Raw genomic sequence first — 14,538 nt, forward strand, 5'->3', positions numbered from 1 at the left:
AAAAAAAAAAAAAAAAAAAAAAAAAAAAAAATGTATGTATGTGTGCATGATGGCTTTGCAGTATGTCACGTCTGATGTCTCAAGTCTCATTTTTTTTTCTCTAATTTTGGTCACTTTATTCACTTTTAAATTCACATATCCATTTTTATACTTTTGGAAAAAGACTTTCAAAATGTGTGGAGATTTGTGAGTTTCCTGGGTATATTATGACAGTTGTGAAGTAAGATTTTGATTTTCTAAGTGAAATGAATTATCACTAAGTATCCCTTAAATTTGTCTTGAGATACAGGTTATTTAAAAATTTGAAGTTAAGGATTATAACGGCTACCGTGTGGGCCAAATTCTGCCAACATGGTGTGTGTGTGTGTGTCTGTGTGTGTGTGTGTGTGTGTGTTGGCTTTATATGTTTATGTGTATGTTTATATGTACAGAGCTATGAGATGTTATGCCTTTAGGCAGGCAGGCACTGCATTCTGCTGCGGTGCAAGCCTGGCCCCTCTCGTTTTATTGCTAGAGGATTTCACTCAGTTATAACATATGCCTGATCCATGAAGCCACTTAGTTTTGCAACTCCCAGGACTGTATCAAAAATCAAGTGATTAGGGGAAATTCAAAGGCTCTTTTAGTTTCTATATATTTTCAATAGCAATCAGGGGTACCAGAAAGTAAGGTATAAAATAAAAAGATATTTTCCATTAACATTGTGTGTTTTAGGAAGAGTTACAAGTCCATGAACAAAAACCTTCAGAATTTTCTAAAAGAGTGGCTAAGATACAGTTCCTGCTTCAAAGCAGTGAAATACCTCTTGAATTACAGGTAAGGAAATTTTTATTTTAAAGTTGCAATTAAAGATTCTCTATATCCTCTAAAGTAATGCTCATAAACCAGAATTCTAAAACTTAAACCTAAAATAAAATTAGGATCATTACTTGATTCATCTTTAGTCATGTCCAACCAAATTTTTAAAAGCCAGCATAGTTTATTATATTTGTCCCATTTTAGAATGAATAATTTTTTGCATTGTCTTATTCTCATTTCATTTATTTCACAGGCCTCTTGTGCAGAGGGGGAGATGTTACCTTGCTTCCATGTAAAGTAATAAGGGTTTCCTCATAAGTGTCTTGGGCATAGGAAGGAGAATATGGCTCAAGAGATTCCAAGCTTATTAGTTGCTAGATGGAGTAACAGGGAGATTGCCCCAAGTGTGATTTTCTATTGTGTGAAGAGATTTGTTAGACTTTTATTTAAATCAAAGTGCAAAGTGCCTGAATATAAGCTCTGGAGTCAGACTTTCTGGGAGAGGGCCTGGCTCTGCTGTCAGCCAACTTCGTGATCTTGATCAAGTTACTTATCCTTCTTAAGCCTGTATTTTGTATATAAAGTGCTTACCATGATGTTGTGTACGTAATAAACACTTAATAAATGCTGGCTATTTAATTTTTTTTCTATATGTTTTCCAATAAGCACCATGAGATAGCACCTCAACTGGTATGCTAAATAAAACTTGTTTTAAGGGGAAGATTCACTTAGTCTCTTAGAAAAAAATAAGAATGTCAACTTCAGTTTTTTTCACTTTACTGTTTTTCTTTAAAGGCAGTGTTTGAATTGTATCAGTGATGTAGAACAAGGAAGAATCAGAAAGAGAGAAGTTATTTCACGTTGAAATGAAACGAAGTTTCAACTCATTCTCCAGCAGTGCAGTTGTCTTATAATCTAGTTAAATCAAGTCCATTACAGAATGTCATATGTTTCATGATTTCAGGTCCTGGAGTCCTCTATTTTGAACAAGATAGAACAAGTGAAAATGTGTTTAACGGGAGAATCCAACTTCAGTGCACTCGGTGGCAGCACAGCTGAGTTAAGGGAGGATCTCGACCAGGCTAAGACCCAGATTGGAATGACTGAGTCCCTCTTAAATGCCCTGTCTCCTTCTGACAGCTTGGAGATCTTTACTAAACTAGAGGTACTTCCCAGCTACTTCTCTTCTGTGGTTCAGATTTATTTTCACACTTGTTTCTGATGGTCTTGTCCTCTTGAGGTTAATAATTATTATAAAAATAGTTAGTATAAAAAAATGAAAGTCTGGGGGAAAAACTCAAAAACAATTTGTGTATATTTAACTGTTTCACCTTTGAATTGCTTTGTAGACAGTCATTATTTGATATTAAATTGCATTGCATTATACATTTACTAGCTAAGAGAAAGCAGGTCTACCCAATAAAAAATCATCTAGATTTCTATAGAAACAATGGATACCTAATATGTTTTGTGTAGATTGAGCCCATTTTTAAGACTTCAGTGTTGTCTGTTTGTTTATATATTTAGGAGATTCAACAGCAAATTCTACAGCAGAAACACAGTATGATATTACTTGAGAATCAAATAGGTTGTCTGACTCCTGAACTCTCTGAATTAAAAAAGCAATATGAAAGTGTCAGTGATTTATTTAATACCAAAAAAAGTGTTTTGCAAGATCACTTCTCTAAGTTACTGAATGGTGAGTGCAATGTTTCTCTTACTGTGCCTCTGGGAATCTTGAGGTATGAATAAGTACTGTAAGCACAAAGGCTAATTAATCTAAGCTTCACTTAGAGATGGCTGCACACACTCTATTTAAGGAAATAATATTCAGATAAATCTTTTAGGAGCAAACACTCATTGATCTACGCCTATAGTAAATAACATCTCTTTTGTTCAAGCACCTGATCTTTTTGTTGTGAAGGAGAGTCACAAGGGTCCTCGTGTTTGACCTGCTCCCTGTTGTCCGAGTCTGGGGACATGCCTGTGAGCAGGCTGCCCCTGCAGGTGTCTCTGGGTGTCCTGTATGCTTGGAAAGGAGGTTTGGTGTAGAAAATATGCCACAGTTATCACGTCGGCTCCATTAACCCTCAAAATTAGATTTTAGTTTATTATCACTTTACAGTGATTCATACCCATGGCATGGGAAGCAAGTTTCAAAATATTTTACTTTAACAAGGTTTGTGACGTCTTCCTTGAATGAATATAGCTTCTTTTGTTTTTTTCCTGCAGATCAGTGCAAGAACTTTAATGACTGGTTTGGCAACGTTAAAGTGGACCTTAAGGAGTGTTTTGAACCATCAGAAACAAAAAAGAGCGTGGAACAAAAACTACAAAAACTTTCTGTAAGAAGACGCGTTTAAATTTCAATCAAAATTTATCAAAATTAAAATGCTGGAGGTAGAACTATATATAAGTAGATAGGACAGTAATTATTTTGACTTAGTAATTTCCCTATGTAGAGATAGTATTTCCAAAAAAAACCTGGCCTTTCCCCAAATACTGGGTTGGCCAAAAAGTTCGTTCGGGATTTTCCGTAACATCTATGGAAAACCCGAACTAACTTTTTGGCCAACCCAAAAAGTTGGGTGTTTACTGGGTAAAGGTGTAAGTGACTTTAAAAGGTTCTGTTTTCACAGCTATTCTAAGATGCTGTTTAACTTAATGTTTGCTGGTGAATTCAGTTGTGTTAAAATCATATTTGATTTTAAAAAAAGGCTTTACCTAATTTGGACTTTGAAACCCCTTTACTTTCTATAAGAGATTGCTTGACTTTTTAAAAAGTTTTTTTCCCAGCCATATTTCTTTTAAAAATTGTAGTTGAACTGATGGAAGTGGGGAGGAAGATAGCCTGAAATAAGAGGCAATAATGTGGGCATTTCAAATGCGTATGGCACCTTTAATTCTTGATCACTTTATGGTAGATTATCAAGTACTTTAGGCTTTGGTGATAACTTATACTCTCAGACTTATCAGTGGCATTAAATGTTCCCGGTTTAATTCCTTGCTTTGATGCTACTATTCTTTATTGACAAAATCACCTTTCTTCTCTGCTTTTAAATTATAGTTCCAACTTTTTTTTAAAACTTTGCCCATTGCATGGATCTCAACAATTGATGCTCAAACCTTGAAACACAAACATTGAAATAAAATTCTGATTTGGACAAAGTTAAATAGAGAATACGCTGTTTAGTTTTACATACTGATTGCCAGAAAGGAGCAAGTATTTAGGAGAAGCTGAGCAGAGCCAGGATAGGAAAATGTGGCTTTCCCGGTCTAACTCCCACTGACCCACATGGTGGCATCATTTTGCTTGATGTGATTCCCAGAAAGTCAGATGCAAATGCAAATGTACACACACATTCTAGAACCAATATAAATTGTCTTTTGATCATTTGCTATTGCACTTAGCCACCTCTCCATGGCAACTTCTTTTATATAGGATGTTATGAAGATGGCATGTCTATGTACCATCTTGGGAAAGTGTCACTGGGGTGGCAGGGACCATACTGAGACTTGCCCATAGGATATAATTGACTTTCTGTCTTTCTTAAGGATTTCTTGACTCTTGAAGGAAGAGGCAGTGAAATACAGCAGGTGGGAACTGTACTGAATCATGTGAAAAAGCATCTTCCCAAAGCACCTGTTAAGAAGCTTAACAGTTGGATCGTAAGTCAAGAAATTGAATTAGAAAAAATGGAGTCCATATGCCAGGCACGAGCAAAGGAGCTTGATGAGTGCTTGCAGCAGCTACTGAGGTAGGAAATAAAGATGATGTCTAATAGCATGTTTGCTAATGATATCTTCATACGTACTCTGCCTCAGTACAGCTAGCAGTGGGATACACGTACACACAAATTTCAAAAATAAAATATGTAGTTTCAAACCCAAGTTTGGCTCTAGGAATATAGAAGTTTGGAGAGTTCCTCAAATTATGGCCAAGGTTCAGGGGAGAGTCCAAAAATATTTTCTGTTTGTTTGTTTGTTTGTTTCATGTTCTTTATGATGTATATGTACGGCTCATTAGAATTCCACTATAATACATGTTATTATTATTCAGATTTTAATGTTACAAATTAAATTTTCTCTAAAGAAACCAAGAAAGAAACCAAAAAAATTTAGTAAAAAACCTGGTTGGCTCACAAGATTTGTGCCAACCTTCTCTTCAGATAAACAGTTTTTGCTGATTTTATATTCCAATGTGTGTGATATTGTTTTAGACTCCAGGATGACCACAGAAACCTGAGTAAGTGGTTGACTAATCAAGAAGAGAAATGGAAAGAAATGGAAGGAACAAGAGAGGAAACTGAGCTATTTTGCCAAGCTCTAGCTAGAAAGAGGTATAGCTGATCTTGCATGAAATGTATTTCTGGGGAATATGGTTTCTCAAGTGGTGTCGTGGCTCCTATAAACTTTCAGTGATATTTGGAATTTACAGGGAACAATTCGAATCTATGGCCCAGTTGAACAACTCTGTGAAGGAATATGGGATTATTGAGGAAGAAGAAATAGTAACGGAATCAACACATTTGATCAATAGACACCAGACCTTATTGGGACAATTCTGTGAAATTGATGAAGAGGATAAGTTACCTCCTGCCAAGGACCAGAGCTTTAATGATCTTGCACATGATGTAATTCGTTGGATAACAGGGATTAAAGAGTCCCTGATGGTTTTGAATTCATCTGAAGGCAAAATGCCACTTGAGGAAAGAATCCAAAAAATAAAGGTATAACTGTGGAAAGTAAATTTCAGAGGTCAGAGTGAACTCTAATTTTGAAAAGATTTAGAGGAAAACGGCAAAGATTTGTTTTTTAATGGAAAATAGGATCACTGCAGATTGGTTGAAGGAATTCAGATGACTGAGCTTGCAAAAGAGAAGGGCTATGATGGATCTAAAATTATTTTAATGCATATAGAAGGGAGAAAGTATATCCTCTCTTTGTGGGAGCAATGTCCAGTTATTGTCCATCTTCACTGAGTGCAGGAGAAATGAAATTAAAACTATAAATTAGAGCTGCAGCAGGTGGAAATTTGCTAGGATGTTAAAAGAATGTATGTCAGTACATCAGAGGCATCGGCAATGTCAAGGTGAGGGCTGGAGAGGAACTCGTCTTCAGAGTGGATGTGTGTAGTTCCTAAAGGATATTAGATACTGAGCGGGTTGTGTGGTTCTTAATTTATCAGATACCAAGTGCAGAGGATGATGCAGTCAAGCCGTAAGGGTTAGTTTGGCATACTGAAGTAATCAGAATCATTTGGGGTTATATCTGAAAGGTTTTCCAGGGAAGGTGAATCTGGAGTAGTGTTTCCAAGAAGGGAGGAACTTGATTGTTTGGAGGAAAATAAAATTGCAGGGAATGAGAATTAATTACGTTGTGGTGGAGAAACAGCAGTTGGTTTGAGGGACTCTGCATTTTCCTGTGGGAAGCCATAAACCCAATCTTGGGTGTATAGAAGTGTCTTGTTCAGGTTGTTACCCTAACTCTTTATTTATAAATAATGGTACAGATTGGAAGGAGAATTTGCCAGGGATTTTTTGGCATATAATTTCTTTGAGGGCAATTGAGAATCAAGAGAAGAGTAGGAATGCAACCAGTTCTATACAACGTGAAGGATGTCTTTGTATTTGGGGAATATATAAAAATGAAAGGGTAATTTTGAAATCTACTCTGCAGTTAGAATCTCTGAATAATGTTTATAAATAAAAACATATCATATGAAATATCCCTGAGTGGTATGAATGAGATTTTAAGATCTTTTTTATTTGATTTAGGAAATCATTTTACTAAAGCCTGAAGGGGACGCTAAAATACAGACCGTCATGAGTCAGGCTGAGAGCAGCAAGGCTCCGATGGCTCCAAAGACCCTTTCTGATATCAAAAACCAGTGGGACAACACACTCCACTTAGCCAACACATATCTAAGGTAAAGGGCATGCCTTCACCACTTTCACGGTTTTTCATTGCACAATGAAGCCATAACAAGTATGTTTTGTCTGCCTTCTGGATGTGGATATAATATATCTGTTGGAGAGAAAGTAAGTAATATCAGGGGCAATCACAATGTTGAGGCAGAAGCGAAGAAGAATAGTCCTCTGCATCAGATATGAAACATGCTGTCATAACTTGGTGGCAGTGTTTACTTTGGCTGGTGCATCAACCCGTGGGGCCCTTGGTAACAAATTAACATTGTCTACCTCATTCCACCTTCAACACTCCCCTTCTGTACCAAAACCCCCTTTCCCCAGACAACCTCAGTATCTTCCTGGTTTACTGCAGGATAATTTATGCTTTTAAATATATATGCTAAGAGATTCTTATATGTGTAAACATTGATAAATGTTGTCTGAATGTAATGGGCATAATTCTGGTGAAAATTCTTAATTCATATCATGTCTTAAATGATACATTTAATATTTGGTGGAAATGTAAATTTTATATTTTTCTAAGAAAAACAGATCAAAACAAATTTAAGCTATAGAAAACATAAACTAGTTAGTTGACCAGTATACTGAATGCTTATTTATTTTACTTATATGAAAAAGAAAAACATGGAATATTATAATTATATTTAAACAATAAAAGCTGGAATAGTTTGAAATCTAAATTATTAAATATTTGTTCTCAGATCAAATTATGTGACAAAAAAACAATACTTTTTAAAAGTAATACTACAACTCATTTTAATCTTGATTTCTGAGCTAAACTTAGTGCTATTTAGAATGTTAGAATGCCAAAGAAGTTCCTGGGAGTAATGTACAGTAGTGTTATTTTAATGCTTTTTGTAATAATGCATGTTGTATTATAAGATTTTGATGTATGATTTCATTTGTAAAATACTTTGTTAAATTTAGCCATCAAGAAAAGCTTCTACTGGAAGGAGAGAAGTATTTGCAAAGTAAAGAGGATCTGAGATTAATGCTCACAGAACTAAAAAAGAAACAAGAAGTGGGCTTTGCTCTGCAACATGGTTTACAGGAGAAGAAAGCTCAATTAAAAATTTATAAGAAATTCCTCCAGAAAGCACAAGATTTGACATCCTTACTAGAGGAGTTAAAATCTCAAGGAAATTACCTCTTAGAATGCACTAAAAATCCCAACTTTAGTGAAGAGCCGTGGCTGGAAATAAAGCATCTACATGAAAGTCTTCTTCAGCAACTACAGGTGAAATGGTCAAAATAAAATTTTAAATGATTGTCTTAATTATGCATAATTATGTAATATTTGTATATAAGACCATCGTTTTGTTCTTTTGGCAAATCAAAAGTTTTAAAAATTTATGAATTTTAGATACAAATACTAACTACTCAAGATGGAGCAATCAATTTGGTCAGTTTTGCTAGAGAAATCCAGTGTGTATTATTTGATAATAGTGTTGTTTCCTCTCATCAAAGTTCCCCTCATAAGGGGTTGGAAGGATTAAGATATGTTTAGGCATCTTTATGTAGTGTGTCATGTGTGTAGTGTGTAGTGTCAAAGTTGTCCATGCAGCATCCATCTATCCATCCATTCATCTATGCTTGCATTCATCCGTCCATCCATTCACATATCCATCCATCTATCATCTATTATAATAGTTATGTCCATTATTCTGTATAAACCTTATCAGGGTTCTCCCTTGAGTCTTTCCACATGATCTGCAATAAAAGAATTAAGAGGTAAAATGTCATCTTGTCATGAGGCATATTATTCTCTTAAGAGAATTGTTTATAATTCTTTGCATACTGAAAGCCAGATTCAATATAAGGATTACCTGGATAAGAAATCTTGCTTATACAGATAGCAGGAGTTGTGTGGGTATAATCTTGCTTATACCCACTTGGCTGTAAGTTATTTAGTTTAATAATTGCTGTTCTTTTCTGATCAGGTGCAGTCACCTTATTTTCTTATTCCAGGGAGAGAAACTGAAGGTGGTTTTGCTCTTGAGTTAGGATTACTTTTTCCTAACACACAATTTTGGAGTTTGAGTCTTAGGAGAGGAATCTGAGGTTAGGTTGATTTCACATAGTCTCATTTCCAAGAGTGGGTACTTGCTTGTAGTAAGAAAGATAATTAAGGGAACTGCTTTGTTATGGGTGTTTGTGATTTGATGATATAATTTGTAGTCATTTCATTTTGTAAACCTCTTGACAAATTGTTTTCGGGAGTGGAATGAAGGCATAGAAACATGGGGGAAACAAATATCTCAACGCTAAAAACTTTACTTAAGAACTCTGGCTGATTTATGGCCATATTCCTTTTTCAAGATGAAACCTCATAAAACAAGTGTTTATGAACCATTTAATTATTTTCTGAGTGGGATAATTCAGGGACCTAATGCATGCATTGTCAATGTTTTATTTTTAGGATTCTGTGCAAAAATTGGAAGGCCATGTTCAAGAACACGACTCATACCAGGTTTGCATCACAGACCTAAATACTGCATTGGACTATATCTCTAAGGAATTTGTCAGTTTTTCTGATAAGCCTGTGGATCAAATAGCAGTTGAGGAAAAACTGCAGAAACTGCAGGTATTAAACAATGTCCAGACATGATAGACATTTAAAAAAATCAGTATTAATTACAACTTGACAAATCAGGGTCTTTGATCAAAAATTCAAATGGTGAAAGAAAAGAAATAAAAAAAGAAAAAATTCAAATGCTGAAAATGCTATTCAGATGACTATTGGATAAAGTCCTGACCAGTCATAAAAAGTGGAAATGTTCTTCTTTAGTGAGCAAATCCATTTATAATTTGAGTTGAACAGTGCTCTGTGCTCTGGACCCTCAGAGACAATTCCACCCATGAGCAGTCTATAGCTCCTGGAGATCTTTGTTTTAGAGACAGCACAGTGATTCCAGGAGATACTGGGTATTCAAAGGATATAACGAATGCAATAAGACCTAGGGGGAAATGATTCAATTTTGCATTCTTCATCATGGGTGGATGGGAGTTGTATAATTTTCACCTTATTAATTTTCATACTCATGGACTACCTTAGAGGTCTCTGCAGATGTAGGGCTTTTAAAATTCTCAGCCTCACTTCAACCCCTCTCCTTATACAGTAAGGATTGCAGCTCTTTACCCACATTCTCAAAACACATTCCTTGGATGCTCACTGTTTGCACGGCCAACATAAACAGTCCCAATTGGTGTCCTCTAGAAGAAAACAGAGTAAAGCATTTTCTTAGCTGCTTCTTTCACAGTTATTTGACTGGAGATTGCATGGGGTGAGTCTCAGGGCAGCCCTGCTGGCATGAGCTTGGGAATTTCTTATCTCTTCTTTTTAGGAACCTGGGAATCAAGCAAGATTTCCCCTCCAGAACAGCTTGACATTGTGACAAGGCTACCTCCCTTTTAACAGTGATAATTTGACAAATGTTGAGGGCTCATCATGTCCAAGGCACTGTTTGGGTGCCTTGGATACTGAGAAAAGTGCAAGACATGAGCCTCACTCTGAGGAGCTCAGGCTCCTGTTGAAAAATTAAAATATAGCCTTCTGCTATAGCTAGAAGGAATCTCAGAAACCATCAAGTTCAGACTCCTCATTTTTTTTTAAAACACATCTTTTTAAAAATATTTATTTATTTATTTGGTTGCACTGGGTCTTAGTTGCGGCAGGTGGGCTCCTTAGTTGTGGCTCACGGGCTCCTTAGTTGCGGCTCACCAGCTCCTTAATTGTGGCATGGAAACTCTTAGTTGTGGCATGCGTGTGGGATCTAGTTCCCTGACCAGGGATTGAACTCCAGCCCCCTGCATTGGGAGCGTGAAATCTTAACCACTGCACCACCAGGGAAGTCCGAGGACTCCTCATTTTATACATGATGAGCTGAGTTCCAGAGAGGCGAGGAACTTACAAGGTCACCCAGGTTAAATGACAGAGTGGGTCTACAACATGGGTCTTCTGACCCCACTAGACATCTCTCCTTGGGTGCCTCATAGTTATTTGTGGTTCAGCATGTCCAGAAAATAACTCATCATCTCCTTCCCTTTCTCCATACCCCGGCTCCCTACCAATGAGCCTGCTTCTTCTTCTCTGACTCTGTGGATATCTACACCATCTCTCTAGGCTGCCGGGTCAGAAACCTGGATATCCTTTCCCAGACTCCCCAATCTAGACAGACATCAAGTGCTGTCTCTTTCATCTCTGGATTATCTCAACAATTTGTCCCTCCACTGTTACCCCCATTACTGCTGCATTAGAGCAGATCCTCATCTCACAGATCCCTGCATTAGACATCTGAATGGGCTCCCTGCCTGCAGTATCACCCTCTCCAGTGCAGCTATCCCATGGCCACCTCGGGTCTATCCAAAATGCAATCTGGAACTCCCTTCTTCCAGCTAAAATGTTTCGATGACCTGTACATATTTGTTAGCATACACCTTTCCATATTCTGTTACAATTATCTGTTTATTTCTTTGTCTTTCTCACTAGACTATAGGATTGTGAAGGGACTGTGTTTTACTCATCTATGTAATTTCAAAACCTATCATAGTACTTGCTGTTTGTTAGATGAATGAATGAATATTTATTGTATAGTCCATTAGAACAGTGACTAATAAATACTATATAGTTCACCTAGTAACTTTAAGTCTTATTCTATTTCAGTAGTAACATCAGTAGCTGCTATAGTTTATCAAATTCCTTTTGCATGTAGAGGTCTCAAATTAGCCTCATCCATTCATGCATTTAGTAAATATTGATTGAGTTTCTAATATATTTAAGATATTGCATTCGATAGATTGATTTAAACTTTGCTCTGAATTTTACATATTAGCACTAGATTCATGCAGGCACACTCTAAATGATTCTTTTATTCTTTTTAGGGCCTTGCACAAAGTAGGCACTTATTATTTAGTGTTTTGATTGTGTTTGATTTTAGTATTACTTGTATATTATGTAGTATCTTGAACAAAATATGTACTCAACAAATATGTGTTGACCATTTCCTATGTTCCAGGAACTGGTTGTGAAAATTTTCTTTGTTACTTCTTACACATTTCTAGCATCTTATAAAATCTGTTAGAGAATTTGATCTGGGCTGCTACATTGGTTTAAATTTTGCCCAAAGTTCCTTCTTTGTGATATGGGTTGATAAGTTTTATATACTTTCCACTAGTGAAGCAGAACACGCTATGATTTACAAAAGTCAATTAACTCTTGTGACAATTGAACAGTGATACTTTTGTGACAATCTTTTCTCCACTCACAGGAACTAGAGAATAGTCTCCATTTACAAGATGGCACATTAGAGAAGATTTTATCTTTAGCAAAATCCATCAAGCAAAATACATCTTCAGTGGGACAGAAGATTATTAAAGATGATATAAAATCACTTAAGTGTAAACAAAAAGATTTGGAAAACAGACTTGAATCTGCTAAGCAGGAGATGGAAAATTGTCTCAACAGCATTCTCAAATCAAAATGCTCAACAGAAAAGAGAGAAAAGTTTCCTCTGCCAGGCAGAGAGGAGCAGGTCACTTCTGATGTACAGGAGTCCACTGAGGACTCAGCTGCAGTGGAAAAGTTGGAGGAAGACTGGGAAATAAATAAGGTAAGTGTGTGATTACATCTCTCAGACATTGTGTCTGCGAATGAAGAGGTGTTGTTGGACTCTGAAAAGAGGGTCGTGAATCAAGCCTTCTGATTTCATAATTAAACCCTCAATCTGCTGGCTATTTATGATGCCCACTTGTCAAAAGAGCCCTTAGAAAACTGTCCAGGATTTCAGCAGTGAAATATTACTGTTCATCTGCTAGAAATGTCAGTCATCAATTTAGGTTTATTATTCTCTCTGATATGTAATCAGATACAGTTTCCTGGATCAGGAGCTCAAAGGCAAATTGGAAAAGGCAGTAGAAAATGTGCTCTACCCACATTTCTTAGGAAAAAAATCCAACAGCCCTATTTTTTAGGGTCTTTTTTTTTTTGGTTGATTTCATAATGAAATCAGAGACCATTTGAAAGGGTAGGGGCCTCTGTTCTTATGTTAACCCTGTACTGCAAATGTCTTTTTAAATGTTGTCAGATCATGTGGTGTGAGAATATCAACACTCAGCCTCCTGATTGTCCCTGTGGAGAAGAAAGAATGTTTTGTTTTCATTCTAAACATCCAAATGGGTACATTTTCCTGTAGCTCTTAAAGTGCTTTCTCATAGGTTAGAGATTGAAATGGAAAAGGCACAAAGAGCCACCCAGTAAGCTACATTTGAAAGAGCCTACCTGTTAGTCAACCTCTCACAATCCAGGGTCCAGTGGGACAGTCGCAAAGGTAGACCATTCAGCTGTGGGTCCTCATCGGCTTTTTATGGAATACATGATACACAGGAATGAAGAGAGCCTGCACTTCTGTTGTCTTCCTAGAGCAGAAATCATGGAGGATTAGAGGAACCAGATAGGGTTTTCTAGAAATGTGTAAAACAAGGTTAAATGCCAACGGAACACCTCTCTGGCCATAGGAAAAGACTTCTAAATCCCACAAGCAGTGTTAGATAGAGCTAAGGAAATATATCTTAAAGGATTAGGGCCCTGTGGTGAAACTCTTGAAGCTGTACGTGTAAAAAAAACTTTCTTAATGGTATATAAAGAGCAGTAAATAAGTAAAAAAGGAAAAATACCTGAGTGCTTTCTATCCTACTTCATGACATTGCTAAAGGGATTTGCTTAATAACTTTAAGATTAGCTTCTCAGACCAATTTTGGCTGTGAAAACTCCAAATTCAATAGAGTATATTGAAAACTATATAAAGATCATAACCCAATAAGATTTTTTTATTTATTAAGATTTCACTTAATCTTGAATGATGAGTTATTGATAATTTATGATACTTCATTAGAATGATTTTTTTTAGAGCAGATGGAGGGACTTAAGTCTTCAAATAATTTTTGCAGGTCTGGCCTAGAGGAATCTAGTTTTAATTTCTAATGACATTTTACCTTTTTTTCCCCTCTTTTGTAACATGAATCTTTTTTCTTGAATCTGTGCCTCTTATTTTCTCTACGCTAAGTACTGACTGTATTTACTTTATTCTATGTAACGTTAGACCAAGATCAAGAGCAGTTAAAAAAATTTTTTTTAATTTTCATTTTATTAAATTTTTTTTATTTTTTAAGTTTTTTAAAATTGAAGTATAGTTACTGTACCATATTATATAAATTGCAGATGTACAATATAGCGATTCACAATTTTTAAAGGTTATACTCCATTTATAGATATTATAAAATATTGGCTATATCCCCCATGTTGTACAATATATCCTTGTAGCTTATTTTATACCTAATAGTTTGTTAATCCCCTATTCCTTCCCCCTAACTTCTCCCCACTGGTAACTACAAGTTTGTTCTCTATACAAGAGCAGTTTGAAAGTTGAACTACAACTGGTATAAGAGATCAAAATAATCATAGATAAATATAATACAAAGTGACAAATATAAGACGCAGGTGTAAATTACTTAAGCAAGAGTCTCTATATAATGAATACATAGAGCATGTAAAAGCACAATTTACAGAATTATAAATTTGATTAATCAGAAACTATTGTGACAGTGAAAATAACCATTTAATTCATTAAAAACATTTATTGAGACCTCTTTTGTGCTAGTCATTCAGCTAGAAGTGAGAATACAATTGTCACAGTTTAAAATCTAATACTAATTAAATATCTAATTAATGCTCATTTCATGTGCCTTTTTGGAGCCTAGAAGGGCTTTTATCAGATTATGTAAAATCATCTCCAGAAAAAATTTTAGGAAGTTT

General features: G+C 35.8%; 1 protein-coding gene across 11 annotated transcripts in view; it reads left to right on the plus strand.

The window, feature by feature from the left end:
- SYNE2 (spectrin repeat containing nuclear envelope protein 2) overlaps window positions 1-14,538 on the plus strand; it is a 351,205-nt gene that overhangs the window by 175,736 nt on the left and 160,931 nt on the right. For 10 of the 11 annotated variants that reach the window (XM_081228103.1, XM_081228110.1, XM_081228112.1 and 7 more), the window contains 11 exons: window positions 715-816; window positions 1,763-1,963; window positions 2,326-2,497; window positions 3,031-3,143; window positions 4,354-4,556; window positions 5,019-5,138; window positions 5,237-5,528; window positions 6,576-6,727; window positions 7,656-7,965; window positions 9,148-9,312; window positions 11,996-12,337. In XM_081228103.1, coding sequence (XP_081084229.1) covers window positions 715-816; window positions 1,763-1,963; window positions 2,326-2,497; window positions 3,031-3,143; window positions 4,354-4,556; window positions 5,019-5,138; window positions 5,237-5,528; window positions 6,576-6,727; window positions 7,656-7,965; window positions 9,148-9,312; window positions 11,996-12,337 — 2,172 coding nt within the window. The remainder of the gene's footprint in view (window positions 1-714; window positions 817-1,762; window positions 1,964-2,325; window positions 2,498-3,030; window positions 3,144-4,353; window positions 4,557-5,018; window positions 5,139-5,236; window positions 5,529-6,575; window positions 6,728-7,655; window positions 7,966-9,147; window positions 9,313-11,995; window positions 12,338-14,538) is intronic. The other variant, XM_081228113.1, reaches the window with a different exon arrangement.

Source organism: Mesoplodon bidens (assembly GCF_964165515.1).
Source record: "Mesoplodon bidens genome assembly, chromosome: 3".
Classification (NCBI taxonomy): domain Eukaryota; kingdom Metazoa; phylum Chordata; class Mammalia; order Artiodactyla; family Ziphiidae; genus Mesoplodon; species Mesoplodon bidens.